This window comes from Anser cygnoides, chromosome Z (genome assembly GCF_040182565.1).
Source record: "Anser cygnoides isolate HZ-2024a breed goose chromosome Z, Taihu_goose_T2T_genome, whole genome shotgun sequence".
NCBI lineage: Eukaryota > Metazoa > Chordata > Aves > Anseriformes > Anatidae > Anser > Anser cygnoides.
In genome coordinates, this window is record NC_089912.1 from 49,415,538 (window position 1) to 49,435,720 (window position 20,183).

Sequence of the window (20,183 nt, forward strand, 5' to 3'; positions counted from 1 at the left end):
TGTGGCGCTGAGCTGCCGGCCGGGTTAAACCACGACGCCGTGCGAGCTGGGCTCCGGCACCAGGCCGGTCAGCACGCCGTTACCGCCCGGTGGGCGGCTGAGGGAGCAGAGGCGGGCGCTGCCCTGTGGTGCCAGCGGTCAGCACCTGCTCTGAGCTTATAACTTATAAAGTTACAGCAGGAGACAAAGCGAGTCTCGTCTCTGCCCAGCGATAAACTTTCCGATCTTTCTAGGTAACGCTTGTTACTTTCAAGCAACGCCCCGCGCTCGTTAAGCTAATTGGGCCGGCGTGAAGGGCGAAAAAAACCCCCGGGCGCCACCTCCCCCCCCCGCCCAGTGCCTTTAAGAGCCACGGGAGGGGGCGTGGCCGCGGGGGGGCGGCTCGCGGCCGGGCCGCCGCTCGCCATTGGCTGCCCGCCGCGCCGCGGCGCCCGCCCCGCTCGGCACGCCGTTATGTCGGTGTGGCGGCGGCGGCGGCGGCCGGCCGGGCGGCGCGGCGCGGCGCGCATGCGTGCAGCCAGCCGGCGGGGCCGGGGGCAGCGCTGGGAGCGGAGCGGGGCGGGCGCGGAGCGGAGCGGAGCGGGCGGCAGCAGCGGGAGGAGGAGAGGGAGGAGGGCGGGGAGGAGGGGACGGAGACCGGCAGCGGAGCGGGGCGGGGCGGCAGGCAGGCAGGCAGACGATGCCCACCGCCGCCCGCGGCCGCCCCCGCCGCTCCCCGTCCCCATGAGCTGACGCCGCGGGGCGGCGGCGGGGGCAGGAGCGAGCGCCCGGCGGGGCCGGCGCCCCGGCATGGCCGGCTCGGTGAGTACCGCCCGGCCCCCGCTCCTCTCCGCTCCCGCTCCTCACCTCGGGGTTTTCGCCTTCCCCCCCCCCCCCCCGGCTCCCCGCCGCCGGTGGCAGGGGGCACGCAGCGCCCTCGCCCCTGGCGGCGGCGGCGTGGTCCCGGCGTGTTTCCTGTGTGTTTTTATAATGCACTTATTACCCTTTCTCGTTGATTTATTTATTTTATTCTTTTCCCGCGGGTGCTCCTCGCCCGCCGCCCCGGCGCTGACCGCCCGCAGTGCGCCGTCCAGGTGAAGCTGGAGCTGGGGCACCGAGCCCAGGTGAGGAAGAAGCCCACGGTGGAGGGCTTCACCCACGACTGGATGGTGTTCGTCCGAGGGCCCGAGCACAGCAACATCCAGCACTTCGTGGAGAAGGTCGTCTTCCACCTGCACGAGAGCTTCCCCCGCCCCAAGAGAGGTAAGGAACAAAAGCGGGGGCTCCTCGCCCAGCGACGGGGGTGCCGGCGGGGCCCGGCCGCAGACCCCCCACCAAAGACCAGGGGTGCCCGTGGCCCTTTTGTCTCGGGTCCCCCCGGCGGTGTCCGGGGTGCTGCGCTGAGGTAGCGGTGCAGACAAAAGGAGGTGGATGGGTGCCTCCTTTGTGAGCAGGTTCCTCTCCCTGCGTGGGCACCGCGGGTGTCTTTCCACGCGTCTGCGGTCCTCACGGCACCTTCAGCTCCTGCAGATCCAAGGAACGGGTCCTTCCTGCCCAGAGCGGCGCGGGGCAGAAATCGGGCGTTCAGGAGGCAAAGATAGCACGTTTCCCAGTGTTGGGATGGGAAAGCTGTTCTGTGGCGAGGTAGAACCATGTTTTGACTTAATTTGTAACCTAATTTTTCACTCGGTTCAAAGACAGCAAGCTTTGACTCTTGGTGTATTTTTACATCAGTTGTTGTGGTTCTTCAAGAGCATTTTGCTTGCCTCAGCCAGTGCCCTGTAAGAACAGCAGTGCTTCAGCTGCTGAGATCTTCTGCTAGAGCATAAGCTGTTATTTCCCTTTTGTCATTGTAAAGCTGAATACGTTTCAAAATCTATGTAAAAGCAGGATGGTATTGCACAAATTGTTTTTAGTGGCTTATAATGCAATACTGTGATATTCCCTGTGAATTAAGTTGTCCAGATGCACCGTGGGGTCTTCCTTTCTTTCCTATTTCCCTGTTTCTTGTGCAGAAAAATGTGACTTCAGGTCAATCTAAATAGTTTGGAAGAAAAACAGAGCTCTGCGTAGCCAAAATAGGCGCGATAGCATTGTCCGTACGTAGTGAATGGGATGATACATTGAAATCAGGGAGAGAAAGTACGTTTAATTCTTTGAAGCTCCGTCTCTGCATAGCGGGTGCTTACAGCACTCTGCTTTTATCACCGACGCTGTATTTATTTATCTACTTGTTTCTGCCTGGCCCTGGGGAATGTGACTTTGCAGCCCAGACCTAGGGGTGATTGCTAGGGGCAATGTGGATCTCGCTAATAAGAATATATTAGGACTTTGGCAAGTGAAAGATGGCATGGTTTGCTCCAGCGAGTGCTTTGTGTCTACAGCTGCTGAACCTAGTTATGCAGCCATTTAAGCCATTGTTTTAAAGTGTTTGTTTTGGAGTTTTATTTCTGTGCGTCTTTTTCACGATGTGGCAGCTGCTGGGAAAGATGCCAGCTTATATAGCCCGGGAGGGGACTTGTCATTTTGTGATTGCACATGACTCGGATCGTAGGAGAATACGCGCTGCTCAGTGGGAGCGGTTGCCGTAAGATGAGATTCTCTGTTCCCTTCTAGGCTTTGCTCCCCCTCCTAAAACTGCAGCAGAGGGGAGTGGGGGGCAGCGCAAGGGACTTCAGGCCCTCGAAATCGCAGTGGAAGAGATGAGCTTTGTGCTGCTGTGTTTGAGTTATCTAGCACGCTCTCTTGTGTTCAGACGCGTTTAGAGGAACGGTGGTGACGTGCCCCTTGTGAATGGGAACATTTTGCGTGTTTTTCTAACTTACAAATATGGTTAACATCTTTGCCAGAAATATTCTGGGTTTTCTGAGCTCTGTAAATCGGGGCTGCTGGTTTGATTTGACCTCAGATGGCCCTCGCTGTAGTGGTGGTGGAAGTGTCGCCTGTTCTATGGGAGCAGCAGGCTTGCTGGTAGCTGAACTCACTGGTTGGTGTTCGTGTGCTGGTTCTCGGTGGCTGTCCCTGAAGTTGTGACATGCTTTATTGCTTTGTTACAAGATAACTGGCCACTTGGAGTTACTTGATAAGTTCTCAAACTACTCCTGAGCCTTGCGTTTAATGAGCAGAAGTAGGTGTACAGTGTTAATCAAAGCTAAGTGTCAGGATAGCGACTGGCTGTAGCACTTAGCTTCTCTGTGAGTGATCTGTGTATCTCCGGATTCGTGCTGTGAATGGCTGCTCTGACGTGTGTGCTTGCGAGGAGAAGTTCTAATTCATTAAGTCTGTTTGCAAAACCCTTGGATCAATTTGAGAGTAATAAATGAATAGGCTATCACGGGCTTTATTAGCTCCTAGCATTTATGCTACCAGCTCACTTTTTATTACTGGCATAGTCATCCAAACATCAAGGGAGGGGAGATGAATTATTTTCTGAAACAGCTTTTCCGTGCGCTTGCTTTGCTTGTTTATGAGAATAGCTGGGTGAATGTCAGTTTGGCTACAGCTCTGGTTTTGCTTATCTCTTCTGGCTGTACCAGGGATTTTGGAAATAGTGGAGGTTGGTGGTACGTTTGCAAACAAAGGTGTGTCCGTGTGTTTGTTCTACTAATAGCTGCGGCAGGGCACGCAGGGTCCTATATGCTGAAGTTGCATTAGTTTTAAGGTGGGAATGTAGCTGGGAACAGCATTCAGTTTCTGCAGGGCAGAACAGGCTGACTTGTGTGCCCAGTCAAGATGGGAAGGTGATGGTGACTGGTGGGGAACAGAGTGTGCATGATCTACAGTGACTTAATGAATGAGCCTCCTTCACTGTCTCACCTTAAAAACTTGAGCTTGGCAGCAGTTTTGTTTTCTGTTGTTTGCCTTATGATGAGCGAGTGCTCCAGTTTGTCCTTGCATGAAGGAGCATACAGTCATTCTCCATGGTTCCCTGCACTTTGTCACATCTAATGGCCTGCTTCTGCCATCTGACTTACATGAGTAGCTTCACTGGGGGGACTACAGGACTGCTTGTCAGATTAAAGAAAGTATATCGTACCCAGGCCCTGTTCTGGAGCAGAGTTTTGCAAGGCAAAAGCTCTCTAAAATCGTGCAGTCACCAAAAACAAACAAACAAACAAAAACCCCCCAAAAAACGCTTAGTTTTTAAGTTTTGCCTGTTTCATGATGCTTAAGTAAATTGGTTAACAGAAAGCATGGAGAATTACGAGGTTTCTAGCTTTATTTCAAATCACATGTTGCTTACCTTTTTTCAGTCGTGTGAAGGAAGTTGTGCTGTGTACAGAAGTACAGCATGAAAGCACACCCGCGGGGACAGTATTTGTCACTGGGTTATGGTTCGTTTTGGTCCACTGCGTAACTAGGGAGCTGCCTCCAAAAGAGGAGCTGTTGCTCTTCTCTGACAATGTATCTTGTTATTTCTTAAGATGTTAAGAAGTTTAGAAAAACTTTATTCCTCTTCTTATCTAATGATTGCTGGTGCTCTGCAGCAACAGCCTAGCTTGCTATTTGCCTCACAGTGTTTTGGTTGAGTAAGGGAACACATCCCATAATATCTCCCAGCGGCTCATTTTAAGTGCTTGTCAGAGACTGCATTGGAACTGATGTGGCCTCAGTGGTTAAGTTTCTGTTAATTAGCGGTGCATTTTGACAAATTCGATTTTTCTTACTAAGAAGGGGTTAGGTAATATTTCTGTGCAAATAACTTAATATGAAAGTGCATGTTTGGACACCGGAAAGTTGTAACTTGAAAAGCAGAAGGGAAGGTGTTGCTTTTCTCTACGGACTTGAGGGGAACAAAGGTTACTGCCTCACGTTATCATATCGTGTTGTACATCACTAAAACTTCTTGAACTAAGTGATGCAAGTGGAGCTGCCTGTTACGCTGCTGGACCAAACTGTAATGTTATTTAGAAAATCCACGTTTCCAGTACCGTTTCTTTTTTCTAAGGGTTGTCCGTTAGTGCAGAATGAAACTTTGGTGGACCATAACATTTCATAATAGATTTAGCAACCATAGAAAGTGCCAATGATTGCTTTCCAATAAAAACAGTCTTTCCCTTCTCCCATGATAGCTTTTCCAGTTTTGTTCCCGCAGTTCAACCAGGCAATTTTTCTGAATAATCTCCTTAGAAGAGTTAGGAAATCTCCTCTCCTGAATCTGTCATTTTCTAGGAGTTACAGCGAGGAGGAAGAAACTCTGAAAGAAGCAGTCTTTCTGCGTTTTATTGTTGTTTGTTAATTTTTTTGAGGTGACTTTGTTCCAGAGACCACAGTACTTGGTGGGGTGGGTGGTAAGATGTGAATCTTTTGGAAGGGGAAGCACGGTGTGGAAAGACAGTAGCGTGGATGCGCTCTTCCTCATGGAAGTGGCTGCCCTGCAAACCTGCAAGTAGACATCATCTCTGGCATCTCGTGGTATGTAGTGGCACATACTTCTGCCTCTGATCTCAGTGTACTGGAGTGCAGCTGTAGAGTGGAAACTTCTTAAAGAGCATCCTTCAGTGTGCTTGTAAGGACTTCTTGAGAAAAGGTATCTGTAGATAAACCCTAATTTAGTATGCGGATTTTTTTATGAAGGGGAGACTTCTTTTCAATGTGCAATAAGGGGAAAAGATTCATGGCTTTCTTTTCTGTATATACTGCCTGGAAAATCAAAAGTGGGAGTCAATTCTGCTCCTAAGCATTTGGATTTGTTGTACAGTGTTGGCTGTATCAGTCACTAAACTTGTAACGGACAGGTTGTACATTGTCAAGATGTAATGAAGCTACTCCATGGAGATATGTTGTTTTGCAACTTAAAAAGAATGGTTACAGTGAGACAATTTTTATTTTAGTGACAGCTTATTCCTCTTGTGAAAGTATGTCCAATGATGTGTTATAAACAGTCTCTAGTGCTCCATCTTAAGGCTGTAAAAATGCTTCATGAAGCTCCCTAAAAGTATTTATTGAAAATATGCTGGCTAAGGAAATCAATGGCTTTAATTAGGAAACACTAATCCATTTTCCCCGACTATATAGTGGTTTTGTTTTTAAACTTTCTTTTCAATATATTTCACTATATTACGATGTATGGAAGAAATGCAAAGAGGATCCTTGATCTTTCCCTCCTTTTGTAGACCTACTATTAATTTGTTGACCATAATGCAAAAGCTGCTTTTAGTAGCTTGCATTTTGTCTTGTAAAAATTTGGAGAAAATGGCCGGTCCGTATTACCTCTCTCATGTTTCTCAATTTTTTATTGTTTTGGTGATTATCTTCATTCTTTTTTTTTTAATACTAAGTATGAAAAGATAGTAGCCACTCCCTGCCACATTTAAGATCGATGAGAGGCTTAGCTTTCTATCAATTTTAGTAAATAGAGAGGTGTGAGGATAGAGGCCAACAGGCATCTTATTTAGTGTACAACTTCAGTTTTCCCTTAAGTAGATGGTCAGACTACTGACTGTCGGTAGTCTACTTTTGACTGTCAGAAAACAGTTTTCTGTTGGATATTTTAGTAGGGTGTTTAGCTACACTTCTAAGAACTTAGAAAGAAGAGAGCTACAATTAACTTGAGTTTTTTTCCCCCTCATTTTATTTTTCACCTAATCTATCACACCTGGAGGGTCAGGCTATGTATGAATTTCTTTTTCTATCGGTCGTAGAGATACAGTGTTTAAGAATATCAGGTTCAATACTGCAACTTTAGGGCAGGCATTGCTGATTTAAGTTGTGAATATGTTGTTACTGGCTGTGGATTTGCTTATCAGTGAATTTCAGCTGCAGCCAGATAGAACTTTGGATGTCTAGTGGGCAGTTTTGTTTGTTTAACAAGAACTCTAGAGATTTAATGTTGCTAGTCCTTTAATAAGCAGCTGAAGAGCTGTGAGAATACATAGGTGTTTTCAAATGCAGTTTCTAATTCAGCCCAGTGTAAATCACAAGGGTATTTCTCACTGCTCTTTCTCGGAGACTGAGAAGAGGTTGGATATACTGAAGCTATCAAGTTTCATCATTATATGAGTGCTGTCAGTAAATGCTGGCAGTTTTGATGATAAGATGCTACTGGTAGAGGAAAACCTTTTTCTAAAGATTTTTCTAAGAAATTTCACTTGTCTGGTATGTCTCTAAACATAATCAAGTTCAAAGATGATACTTTATTTAGAAGTAAACAGTATAATAAGGACTTGGGCAGCATACATCTGTTTTATGAGTATACAGCTCTGTTCCGTATATTTTCCATCATTTAAGTAATACTAGTTTAAAACCTACTGCATATATTTATTAATCTTTATCAGAATTGATTTGCTGCCTGGGATGAAATGCATTGCATTCAATTTAAATGATGTTTAAGATGAAAGTGTGACAAGGGGTTCTTACCCCTGCTAAAGGTACTCAGTGACTGTATGGTCTGCAGTACCTCAGTGTAACAGGACACATGAGTAACAAGGCTGCTACATCATCCAGCATCACTAAGTTACACTTCAGAAGATTACTTGCATGTTTTTAATTGTGGATAACTGTGTGTTTTGCATTTATTATCGTTCTCCTCCATGGGATGTCTAGTTCCCGCTAGATTCTTTTTTTCTGTATTCCCATATAGCATGTTTCTACAAGGGACAATGCTGATTTGTCAATTCAGATTCTCATTTCACAATCCTTAAAAATGAGCCTAGGTTGCTACTAAAGGCATACAGCCTTTATCTCATGTCAAGTTAACTTTATTAACAATGAAATGTTATTCATGGTATATTTAGTTGTAAGAAGTTATGGTTTGGTTTTCTTAAAGCTACAGTATTAATTCTGTAACTAAGTCTTCCAGATGTTAAAAGGTAGGAAATGAAGTACAGTTTCAGGGTCTTCATATACAAGGAATTGGGTAGCTGTAGGGCAATACTCATTTGAAAGAAGTGGAGAGCCAGGTTGTTGTGCATGAGATTAGCGCTGTTCCTTCTTTTGTAAGATGAGGGGGAAGATCTCAGCATTTTTAAATCAGTAGACAGTTATGTTTATAAAAATTGTGAGAAAATGAAAACAGCTCAGTTTGTTGTTACTTTGTTTACTGCTATACAGTTTTTATCCTTAGAAAAAAATAGGTGTCTTAAAGATTTTCCTATGTGTCTGTTTACTATTATAGAGTAGGTGATAGGAACTCCAGGTATAATCTGTAAGATTTTGTTAATTTAGTTCAAGTTACTTCTGTTGATATTGTTCAAGTTATGAAGGCTGTTCTTCTCACACTGACATGCAATGAGATTGGAGGGGTTTGTTTTTTTTGTTTGTTTTTAACTTAGGTTTTGGAACGAAACGCTGGAGTGTTGTTCTGTCCTTTGTGTTGGAACCTGTGGAGAAGACTGAAAACTTGATAGTTGCAACCTGGCAGAGCCTATTGGTAATGCTTGTGACAGCTAAACAGGCTAACTTACAAAGGCTTAATCTGGTCTGTAAGCTGCTGCAGTTTGACTGCATTCATTTTTGTGAGATTCCTATGCTGGTCACCTGTATGTTTGAAACAGTGGAGTTTAGCTCATGTGGAATCATTTTGGCAGTGATTGATGGGCACATGAGAACAAAGTGACAATCAAATTCTAGCACTTCTGTACATTTGCCTGAAAATTATGCTTCCTCATCCTGTTGCAAACCACTTGGCTTCTAATGGAAAATGTTTTTTTCATTTCTGTCGGCTTTTTGCTGTGCTTTCTCATACATAAAAGGGAGGAGGAACAGAGTGGTATTTAAAATATTTGTACTTAAATCTTTGTGTGAGAAGTTATTTTAAAATGAAATGTCTTACACTACCTACCATTAAAGGATACAGCTAAAATAATTAATTCTGCAGTTTAGAAAATAATTTAAAAAAATGTATATTTCTAGGTAAAAACCTGTTATATAGTACCTATTTAAAAAGGAAAAAAAAAAGCTTCTTTCCAGCTTGCTTTTTGTCATTTTTTTTTAAGTGTTAGTGGACAAGTCTCTGCTGCCAGGCAGCCAGTCATGGGAAGAGCTTATTTCACCAGCTGCCTTGCGATGGTGCTCCCATGCACAGGGTACGGATGCTGACCTGCCTCTGATGCTTGCCAGCAGAGGGGACGTCGTGCTGTGGGTCTTGCTGAGGGCTCCTGGGTGGGCAGGTGGTCCCCTCAGAGGAGCACAGGCCTGCCTCCTGGGCTGCTGGAGGAGCTGCGCTTCGACACCTCGCCTGCAGCAGCATCACAGCAGTGGTGGGTTGCGTGCTGCTGCTTTCAGGCACGGCTAGGACCTAGTTCCAGTGGTTGGTCCGTGCGGATTGCCTGCGTATGGCCTCAGCATTCCGCATGTAACTTTGTGTAAACAAACGTGTGTCGGTACAGTAGGATATGTGCGCTGGTTGTATGGAACTGCGCTCTTGAAGGTAAACGCCAAGATAGGTGTTTGTCTTTTCAGGTGGTTGTGATAATGGAGGTTACAGCGCAAGCTACACTATTACACATTAAAAAGAAAAAGGAGAACTGAACTGAGACATGTGAGGTGGATTAAACTTTGCTGATTGTTAGGGTATTGAGCAGCTTGTAGTATGTCTAAACTTACTATTTGCGGCTGCTTTTCTGAAGCTTATAGAGGAAAAACTCCACCCAACTCCATCAGTTGCAAATTATTTTGCCCACTCTGGACAGAAGTAATATGAACATCACATATCACTTGAAACAAGGGTTGGCAGACAAAGTGTTCTCTATTTGTGGATTTGTAAGGAAAATCAAGGATTTCCTGTGTGTATTTGCAGGGAGGTGTTGTTTTACTTTTCATATGCTAACTTTAAAGGGCAAATAATCCAAAAAGGAATAATGTTGAGATATAATTGAGACAGAACTACTTGATACCATGGGCTGGAAGCCAGCAGTCATTGAGCTCTTCGTCGTGTGAGGGAAATAGGGCAGGTCTAAAAACGCTTGTGGTAACTCAGGAGGGCAAAAGTCTCCTTGAGGAATTTTGATTAGTTACTATTCTCCTTTTAAGCAGGTAAATAGCATTCAAATTACTCTTGAAATTCAATACTGGGGCCAATAATTAACAATGACAAAGATAAAAAAAAAAATCTTTGCACATTTTGACTTACATACTGTAAGCTCTGGGTGGGTATTTTACTGAAGTACTTGGTGAAACTACAGAATGGCTGTTTGTAAGTGATCACAGCACTGATACTCAGTTTTACTGAAAAGTGGGAGAAGTGGATTGGATTTGAAATCCCATGTGCTTTCTAAATATAGAGATGCACATGTCCTGATGTTTTTTGTGGTTTTCTGTGGTGTGGTGTTTTTTTTTGCTTACCTGACTTGGGACACAATATATTTCTGGATATGCTTGGTGCCTCAAAATGATTTAATATTAATGCAAGGAACGAAATACGAAACTGCAAAATATTTTGAAGCGTATGGAGCCATGTGAATGGGATAGAAACATAGATTTGAGACCAGTTTCTCTAAGAGGGTCTTAGTGGAAGTTACATTGTTAGAACAATTCCAAAGTATTCCTTTAGATATCCCTAAATGTTTAAAGCTGAACATCTTTCATTTCTAAAACAAACAGCATGCTCTTGTAATACTTTTAGTCCAACAATGCAGTATTTTCTCTCTGAGAGGGTAAACTTGGGGAAATAAGCAGACAACAATAAGCACCATTTTATTCTTCATAGTCAGATGCAACACCTGACCCTTTTCAGCCAGCACCTTTCTTAACTGCAGAATTCTGTTCACATCTGATACAATTCCCATATTAAAATTGCTTTTTGACACTCAAGTTACTATTTCTTTGCCTGTATATTACTCTTTCCCCTAAAGTGTCTTTTGAAGTATGTGGTTTTCTGAGTGAACATTGTAAGGTTGCCACTTGTATCTATCAGATGTTCCAAAACAAACTACAACTTCTGTATATTTGAGGAGGCTTTTCTTCTTTAGCCTTGCAGTTGAGCCCAGGTATTATCCTGATTCTGCAGAGCACTTCTGTGATGTCTTGTCAGCAAAAGATTTTACCCATAATGTGTAATACGCTCGGTAACTTGTTACAGCTGAGTTAACAGAAGCAGCAATATAGCCATACAATTGGATATCCTTATTTTCTGAAGACTCAATCAAGATACTCTAGGGAGTTTGACTTCTCAGTCTATAAACAACTATTTTGTTTTGCTTTTTAAGGCTGGTCTTAGTGTGTCCCTTGCTTAATAAAAAAGGCAACAAGGACACCTAAATGTATTTTGTTTCGTGGAATTAACCTCGTTTGTCTCCATTATGTGCGTATGGGGAGGTGGCACTATTACAAGCAGCATTTCTATTTACTAAGCTAACATCCTTTCTTATCAGGTTACTGGATTTTATTATTCTTTAGAGCAAGTCTTCCCCACAATGCATGTCCTTTTACTATGGGAAACTACCTACAGCCAACTGTTAGAAATGCTGCAAGATATTTGCGTGTATATTACTGTGAAGTGATTCCATCCGAGTTCTTTGGGTGCCTTTCGCAGCCTTGTGTAAATACACTAAGACCAGCCCCTGAACTTAAATCAAACAAGGTAGCTCAGCAACGCTATAGCTGATCACTTTGCTTCTGCAGGCACTGCTAAGCTGTTGTAGCACCACTCTTCTGCTGGGTGGGTGGAAACAATGAGAATTGCCCCATCCATCATTAAGGCATCCGTCATGAAGCTGGACCCATGCGGGGCAGGTCCTTGTTGCAGAGACGTTCCGCATGAATCTGGTTATTGCAGTTGGGTAGCTCAAACTTTGTAGGAGCAGTGACCAAACCGTTTTAGTGGGATGATGAATTTCAGAAACGCATCAGAAATGCATGCACACACACGCTTCTGACAAACAGCGGCAGCAAGGAACAGCAGTTCTGTGCGGATGCTGTACCTGTCCGACAGCCCAAGTTGAGAGGATGTGCTGCACCTACTGTGTTTAAATGCCCCTGTTCTGGGAAACCTGGAAGTATCTGTGGGATATTGCACTTAAACACTGTTCTTAAAATGGTAGTTGTGAATAGTTTTGGAATTTACTTCAGGCTTTTTTGTTAAATGTTGAGTCATCCCATGCTGGAAAGTTTAATTTTCACCTACAGAATTCTTTCCAAACAAACTAAATGTCTCCACTGAAGGTACATGAGAATAAAAGTTAATATTTGACAAAAATGAGGTTGTCAAATAAACTGTGGAATGATTTTTGTTTTCATTATCCTTTCCTTTGCCTGGAAACTAAATAGAAACAATCTGGTTTCCATGAAGCAGATCTGCATTAGATTACTTCCTCGAATTTTTAGTACTGTAAAAGCAAAGTTAAACAACTATTACAGATATTGCAGGTTTTGTAACAAAAGAAGCTTAGTTACACTAGTCTTCTAATACTGGCCTGTAGGGATGTTTCCTTAGGATATTTCTGTGTTAATGGCTGAACTACAACTTTACAGGAGTTGGAATACTAATAAAGTACTTGTTGATTGACATTTTAAATATACGGTCCAAATTCTCTGTTCATTTCAGGTGGAACGTTTAAAAGGTTTTGGTTTCAGTCTTGTGTGTTTTTGAATAGCTTGGATCTGGGAATTTGTTGGTTTGTATCTAGACAACTGAAAATTTTATGTTTTGGTTTTAGTTTCCTCCTTTGTGGTCTATCCTGAAGCATAGATAAGTTACTTCTTGATCAAAATCTAAACTCATCTCTGGGTTTTGTACATCATCTTAATGATGCTTTTAGTATGTAAATATTAAGATTTAGCTATATAGCTACCATGTACTCTATAAATATGTTCATATGTATTGTAGCGTTAGAAGCTTAACAGCCTATTTTTTTTTTTGACTTGAACCATAAGTGTTTTGAAACCTAATGCAGTGATTAGATCAGTGTGTTCGCCTTCAGGCATCCGTAACTTAATCTAAACTCTGCTGAAAATTTCTGGCACATTACTCTTTTGTTTTATTGAATAGTATTATTTTCAGATCTGGCATCTGTATCTTTGTATGGAAAACACTGAAACAAATTAAGACTGCTGTGTGATGGGGCGCTGAAGATATGGCTTACTTTCTTCTCCTCCTGCTTTCCCAGTATGGTTATTTTCTTTCAAACAGTTTGTGCAGCATGTTTTACTTTGTATTAATCTTAAATAACTGTTTTTTGAACAGTTTCTGTAAGAAATGGATTTCACCAAGCCGTTGTGGGGCCCACCAGTTTAACTGCAAATTAGGAATACAGTAAGTACAAAACGCCTTCCAGCCATGGCCAGGTATATAAGTAAAAGCTTTTGCAACTCTTTTTCTTGACTAAGTTGGAAATAGTGGACTTAATAAAAATTAAGTAAAACTGTAAATGATCATGAGAAGTGTTTCTTCAGAAGTGTTATGAAAGTATTGGGAGCAAAAATCAGGAAAAGGCATGGGTTAAAGGTTTCTCGTCTTGTTTTGACTTTCACTAGGATTTTATGAAATAAGACTTTCCCTTGCTAGGGAACACCAGCGTTGTGCCTGTTTTTAGAAATCAGGATTGAAAACAAAATTATGGGTTTTGTTAGGGTGATGTTAACTTTATGCAGCAACTTTTCTACCTATTCATTGTGTGTGGAGAAAAAATGTGACAGGTATGTTCACACCAGAATGGGTGAGAAGACTGCTTAAATATGAAAATGGGCTTCCAATCTTGCAATAAGTTTTGTAGATTCAGAGGCAGGTGTAATATGCTTTCTTTTCCCCCTGCTTTTTCCAGCTGTTTGTATCTCTGCTTTCAGTAACAAAGTGTTGATGTAAACTGTTGCAGTATGTTGTCTGTTCTCTATGTTTGCTTTAAGTCAGCTTAATATATTGATACAAGGTAACAAACTAGTAATGGCTTTCTTAGTTGGATTAAAGGAATAATCAACTCTGACTAGTTATTTATATACTCAAGCAGATGGTTTACAGTTCAGGTCCTATTAAATTTCAACAAGGGATGCTACTTCAGTAAAGCAGAGAACTTTTCTCTATAAATCCAACTGGCAGTTTTAAACTGATCAAGGTGATGCAAAGCTTAGAAAAATTGTGATACATGGATTTCCTTTGCTGGGGCAGAAGGGAACTCAAGCAACTTTCCTTTCAAATATAATTATCCTATTGTTAAGATTTTGGTGTGTTCCTGTTAGAATGCCAATGAGTTTAAATGTTTTATCTGCCCTGTCTTTTTGAAGTTAGATTTTAGTATTGCCCCAAGATGGCTTTGAAGCCCTGCAGGCAAGCTGGGATATCAAAGGGCTACAGGAATTCAGCCATAATTGTTTTATGGCTTGCCAGAAATCAGACCTATTTGTATAGGTAGCACAGAAAATAGCTGTGATTTGACAGTTTGGTGCCATTTATATCCACCATAAAAAAAAAAAAAGCTAAAGGGGTATTTTGGAAACAGGAACTAGGCTGTAAATGGAAACTGTGCCTCTGTTTTCTCAAAGGAACAAAAAGGAAACAGTTTACGAAACTTATTATTGGAGCAGAGTTAACAAGGACCCTGTCTACTTTAAGAATATTTAATACTGTGCTTGCACTGTGAAATTACATGTGTTTGTTCCCTTAGTACGAGGTCACATCATCAAAGATGTACAGAGTAAAAAGGACTTAGTTGCTAAGAAGTCAAAAGGATAACTCCATGGAGACTTATGCTGCAGCACGAGTACGTAGTCCAAGTGACGTCACGTCTGGAAAAATTGGATTAGTTGGGAGTATGTGCATGAAGCCCTTGCTGTCTTCTGAAAGTCTCACTCCAAATTGCTCTTCAGGTACCATTCAAGTCACAGCAGTTAGGCTTGCAGGCTTGAAATTGTAGTAGGTTGCTTTTTCAGTTGCTTGAAGAAGACATCTTGGAGATGGGTTAGCGATCTTATTTTGAATAAATGGGTTAAGAAGCACTGGATCTCCATAAAGGACTTTTTGAGTGTTCTGCTGCTTTCCAATATGTCAAGCATCCGGTGACAACTTGCTTGTATTTGCCTTGCTTCTCTGTTGACCGTACTGAGTACCCTGGTGTTGTGGCAGCTGCCCAGCAGGCAGCTAAACACTGCACAGCCATTCATTCGATCACTTCCCTGCTGAGGGATGGGGGAGAGAATTGATAAGAAATAGGGAAGAATTTACGGGTTGAGATAAGAACGGCTTAATAAGAAAAGGAGGAGGGGAAGGGGGGTGGGAGAAAAAAGGAGTGAGGGAGATGTCTTTATCTTAAGAAATAATGCTTCCTAAGAATTAATGTTCTTCCTGCTAGAGAGTCGGTCCTGCCACTACAAAGACTACTTTCTTTATTAATGGCTCAAGCATCTTTGTCTTTATTACTTTTAAATCTAATGAGTTGAAGCTGTTTGCTCCCAACAGTTTTTGGTGTCTGGTTGTGCCACTAGTTGATTTCCAGCTTTTGCATATACCTGTAGAAGGTGGAAGAAATGCTTCAGGATTCAGCCCCTAAAATGTAAATATTGTGGCATTTCTGGTTATTTTGCCCTCTATGCACTGGTTGGAGCACCTGGAGGAGTTTATTTTCCATTTGCTGGTGTGTGTTATCCCACAGCTGAACATGCGATGTAGTTCTTAGGGAAGAATCTGCAGCTCATTTGTTCTTATCCTGAACTTTAGGAGTGCATGAGAAGCTTGAAATGGCAATGGATCATTACAAGGCCTCTTGTTTATACCTCCTCTTTTAATCTGTTGCTGCCATGCCATTATTTTCTGTGCAAGGTTTATAGCAAAAAGGAACATGATTCCTTTTTAAACATCTATAAAATGAGGTCTTTGGTAGAAAGTGGATCTGCAGCTTGTGAGCTTATCCACCATGCTGAATTCCTGTATGGCTAATCTTACTGTGCTGTAGTTAATGCTCAAGGTAGGCTCTTCCAGAGTTGTTCAGCACCTCCTTATTTAAATATTTTGACCTCCTGTTTCTCAAGGATGTCAATTATTAGATGAATGTTTTTGGTCTTAGAGCTCTGCTGAGTACAATTATTGGATTCATACAAAGAACAAACAACTTTTTAATAGTGTAGTTTTGCAGTATGCCTTAGATCTGCATGCAGCCTGCTGCCAAACTGAACGGCTGTGCTTGTCTCATGTCTGTGGGATGCCATGGTTTTCCACGTGACAGTGGCGTGAGCTGGGCCCAGAACCTTCATTCAACAGAAAACAACTTCCAGGCCTTTTCTACTGCTTCTGCCTCCGAACTCTGCATGAGACGTTTTCTGTTGGGTCCATGAGCTGAAGTGACTGTAGAGCTACAGAGCCATCCAGTGCAAACGGAAGAGGTAGTAACACGTGGCTGAGAGGTGGGAGGAAACATAGGACTACTTCCTTCAGTGGCAGCTCTCAGTCGGATGAGGTGAGATACTATGTTTAAAAGAAAACGAAATGCATCCTCAGATTTCTTAAATACTTAAGTATAGCACTGATGCCACTGCTGTCTTCTGGTCTTGGCTTTGCAGCTTGTGCCTTTGTACAAGAGTCTTTAACTCGCTGTAAAACTGTACTTACTTGTGATGAATTCTGTCAGTTGTATGTCTTGCAGATCTGGGACATAAAGGACACTGCAGTATTAATGTTAAGGTCGGAAAGAAATTATGGAGCTTGGGAAAAGTTTGCACAGTATATGAAAGAAGATTATCTGTAAGACCTATGCAAAAGTAGTATAGGTAAAGGTAATGGAATGCTTTGCTTTTCACTTGAAAAGAAAGATGTGGTATTTTAGAAAGCTTTTTTCTCATCGATCTCCTGTCTTTCCCATTATTTCCCCATTGTTTCCCTGAAACTGGCCTATTGTGTTCACTTAGTGAGTAAGGAAGGCTCGTAAGAGGAGATCTCTGCCTTGTATTTCTAGGATTTATACAATTCCAAAGAGCCATGATTTTTTTTTGATTGATCACAAGGTTAGTAGTGTGCAAGGCATGAGACACTCTTCTGGTAAACTTTGCTGCCCAATGAAGTGAGGGGTTTAAAGAGAAATTGTCTGCAGTAGTCGCTCCAAAGCCAGGATTTGCTTTCCTATCTATCTGCAATATCCATGAGACTCTTTGCTCCTGCTTATGTTCCAGGTACCTCCTTGATTTCTTTTTTTTTTTTTGCTTTAGTTTCTATTGGTTTGTTTTTGTATCAGAGCATTTGAATTGTCTCACTGGTTTCTTAACTGTTAATCTTACATTCCCAAATAAATTAATCAGACTATTTCTTGGGTTTTTGGTATTTGCAGGGGTAAAGGATAAGTGGTGTGGTCGTGTCTTTTCCTGTACAGTGTTTAATCAAAATGAGCACGCATTTCATCTTCTGTCTCCAGAGACAAAACTCTGTGATGCAAGAGATGAGGATTAGCAGTGACAAGTGATACTTGAAGATAAGCTTCTTACATTGCTGCACTGTATTTAAGAGACTGCTCTTGGCACAGTGGCATTCTGATAGCAGTGTTCATCAGCTGAATCACTTTACAGTGACACAGAGTATGCTGCAGTCAGTCAGCGGTGTGGGAGCTGAACTCTGCCTGCCCAAGTCAGAGAGTTGTCGCTGCTACAGGCTCAGAATTAGGTAGTCACATACCACATTTTGGCAGAAGATAGACTGTAATTAAAATCTGGCTTCACTTCTGATTTGGACTGTGTGTGGTAAGTTTAACTGGATACGAAGTGTTGGACCCAAGGAAAGGGCATGGAGCTGGGACAGGGGAGGGTCAGGCTGGGTGTTAGGGAAAGGTTCTGCACCCAGAGGGTGGTCGGGCACTGGGACAGGCTCCACAGGACAGCGGTCATGGCACCGAGCCTGCTGGAGTTCAAGAAGCGTTTGGGTAATGCTCTCAGATATGGGGTCTGATTTTTGGGTGGTCCTGTGTGGAGCCAGGAGTTGGACTCGATGATCCCTGTGGGTCCCTTCCAACTTGGGATATTCTGTGATCCTATTCTATTCTCTGACTGAAGTTTTTCTTTAAATGCTGGTCTCCTAGGATAAACATAAGAGGCCAGCAGTGACTCAAGCTGCTTCTCATAGTTGTGGCAGCAATATACCAAAGCGACAATTTTAAGTCTCTACAAAAGAATTGATCCATACTGAAGGTGAATGAGCTGATCACTTTTTCTATAGAAATTCGTAGCTTGGAAACAGTCCTGGCTTCATAAAAGCAGTGTAAACTTGTTATTTCTGGTAGTGAATGTTTTTATTGCTGATTTATTGCTGCTTACCTCATACAAACAGCCTATGTTTGGTATATATCTGAAGTTGAGAGGTTCTTTGTTGCTGTGAAGTCTTTGTTTAAAGTAGTTGGTTTCTCAGACTGTATTGCTTGCTTCTACTGCAGATTATCATTTTCCAGATCCAAGAAAGTAAAACAAATTTGTTGGTCCCAAATCTGCAGGACATTAGTGTACTACTTCTAGTGCTGCTTCCAGCACTTGTTACAGCACATCAGACACATCTAATGACTCTTCCATAATACTTGAGCCAAGGAGCAGTGTTGTTAGGAATCATAGGGTGTTTTTTATGTTGCTGGCAATGGCAGGACTTGGATGTGCTAGAGGACTGCAAACACTGTTGCTTCACGCAAAGCTAAGGACTCTTGCCAATTGCTTGGCAAAAGCCGAATCTTCCTGCCAAAATGCAGAGCAGTAGCTGATTACTATATATGCTTCTGTGTCTACTAGTCCAAAAGCCTTTCCTGCATTTCTGCCTGCCTCAGAATGCATGACTTTGTGCTCACATAATCTTTTTTTCCACAAAAAGATGTGGCCTTTGTGGTTTTTCCTTTTTGTCTTATAGATCACACATTTGCAGTTTGGTTGCCTGATTAGCAACAGGAAAAAAAATATCTTGACTTTCTGTTGCAGAGAGCATGTGCAAATGTTTCTGTTCTGTAAGGCTAGCTGTTGTCTTCTGTAAGCATTTTAACAGGTAAAATTGTCTGCAGGCTTCTCTTTTTTGCTTGCTCACAAGCTATGGGTGTCTGAAGGGCATAATGAGCGATGTCAGGAAGAAACGAGCCACAGAGAGGTCTGGTGAAATCAGGATAGGGTTAATGTGCAAGTATGAAATATAGAGGAGTTCCATTCAGGCAAGTTAGGGGCTTTTAAAATTGTGTGTCTGAAAATCTCTTACGCTTTGTCAGCTGGCTTGCATCTACAGTGATGTGAATGGGACCAGAAAAAAAAATCTGACAATTTTTCAAAAAGCCTATGTTAAGTTACTGCTTTTCATTGTAGGGTACTGCTGGAAACAAATCTGTCAGACTGTTCCAAAAAGAAATACGTGCAGTGTTTGATACAGCCGAACCCCCTCACCAGGCTCTCAGACAGGTTAACATGAGAATGCATGGATCTTGGCTGCCCAAATCATGGGCAGTATGAATAGGGTAGCACATACTAACCTATCACTTTTTGCATTGTAAATGCTTTGAGCAGCTGTTTGCTGGCTTTTGGAATTGACCAAAATAAGATGGGAAAATTGAAGAGTGTTTTAATAGAAGTAAGTAAAGTGGTGTAAGTAAATGCCCAGGGCTTCCTATTATTTCTTTCATTCTCTGGAAGGAAGGTTTGCTCTGTCTATTTGTCAGCAGCCAAGTGTCCAGGGAAGGTGTGTGGAAAAGCGATGAGCAGACTCATCAGAGTAGGGAGACCGGAGTTTTAGGGTTTGTCTATTTCCTTCTTCTATGCTAAGTGAAGTTAGTAGAATTAACTGTGCAAGGACAGGTGGATCTACAGGTGCAGCTCTGTATAAAGAGCATATGGAAGATGCAGAAGCTACTGTGTTTGCCTACAAGTGTTGCCATCCTTGTGCACCTGGTTCTCCAGTGGTGTTCCAGTTTGTCAGGGGGAGAGAAGCTTATGCAAAACTTCACAGACTTGAAACCTTGAAGGGGAAAAGATTTAAAAAACAAACAAAAAATCACAACCCATAACCCAGTTAATGAACAAGTAAAATGGAGATTTTGCTGATGTGATTCAGCTGGTGGCTACTTAGGCCATATCTTTTACCTGCTGTAAAAACAGTACCTACTTCTGACATAAACAATCTGTGCCTAGAACCAAGCAGGGAGGCTGGAACCATTCCATGGCAAAGTCAAGTGGTGTAAATTCACTTATCTTAAGCAAATTTAAGATAAATGTCATGAGGGATCCCTCTGGCATGCTAATTAGATTTTTTGAAAAAGATTTTGTCATTTTCATTGTATGTTGTGACTTTGTCAAGTAGATTCTTCTTTTACTATTTTTTTGTCTGTTTTATCATCCAG

At 42.4% G+C, this 20,183-nt stretch overlaps 1 protein-coding gene across 4 annotated transcripts in view; it reads left to right on the forward strand.

Annotated features, from left to right (window-relative positions):
- The first annotated feature begins 210 nt into the window (after positions 1–210).
- MLLT3 (MLLT3 super elongation complex subunit) overlaps positions 211–20,183 on the forward strand; it is a 141,116-nt gene continuing 121,143 nt past the window's right edge. Inside the window, exons 1-2 of one of the 4 annotated variants that reach the window (XM_066988034.1) lie at positions 211–233; positions 1,062–1,242. In XM_066988034.1, the coding sequence (XP_066844135.1) occupies positions 1,146–1,242 (97 nt within the window). In that variant the 5' untranslated portion in view covers positions 211–233; positions 1,062–1,145. Of the gene's footprint in view, positions 234–538; positions 802–1,061; positions 1,243–20,183 lie in introns of those variants that run through there. The other 3 variants (XM_066988036.1, XM_066988033.1, XM_066988032.1) reach the window with 3 other exon arrangements.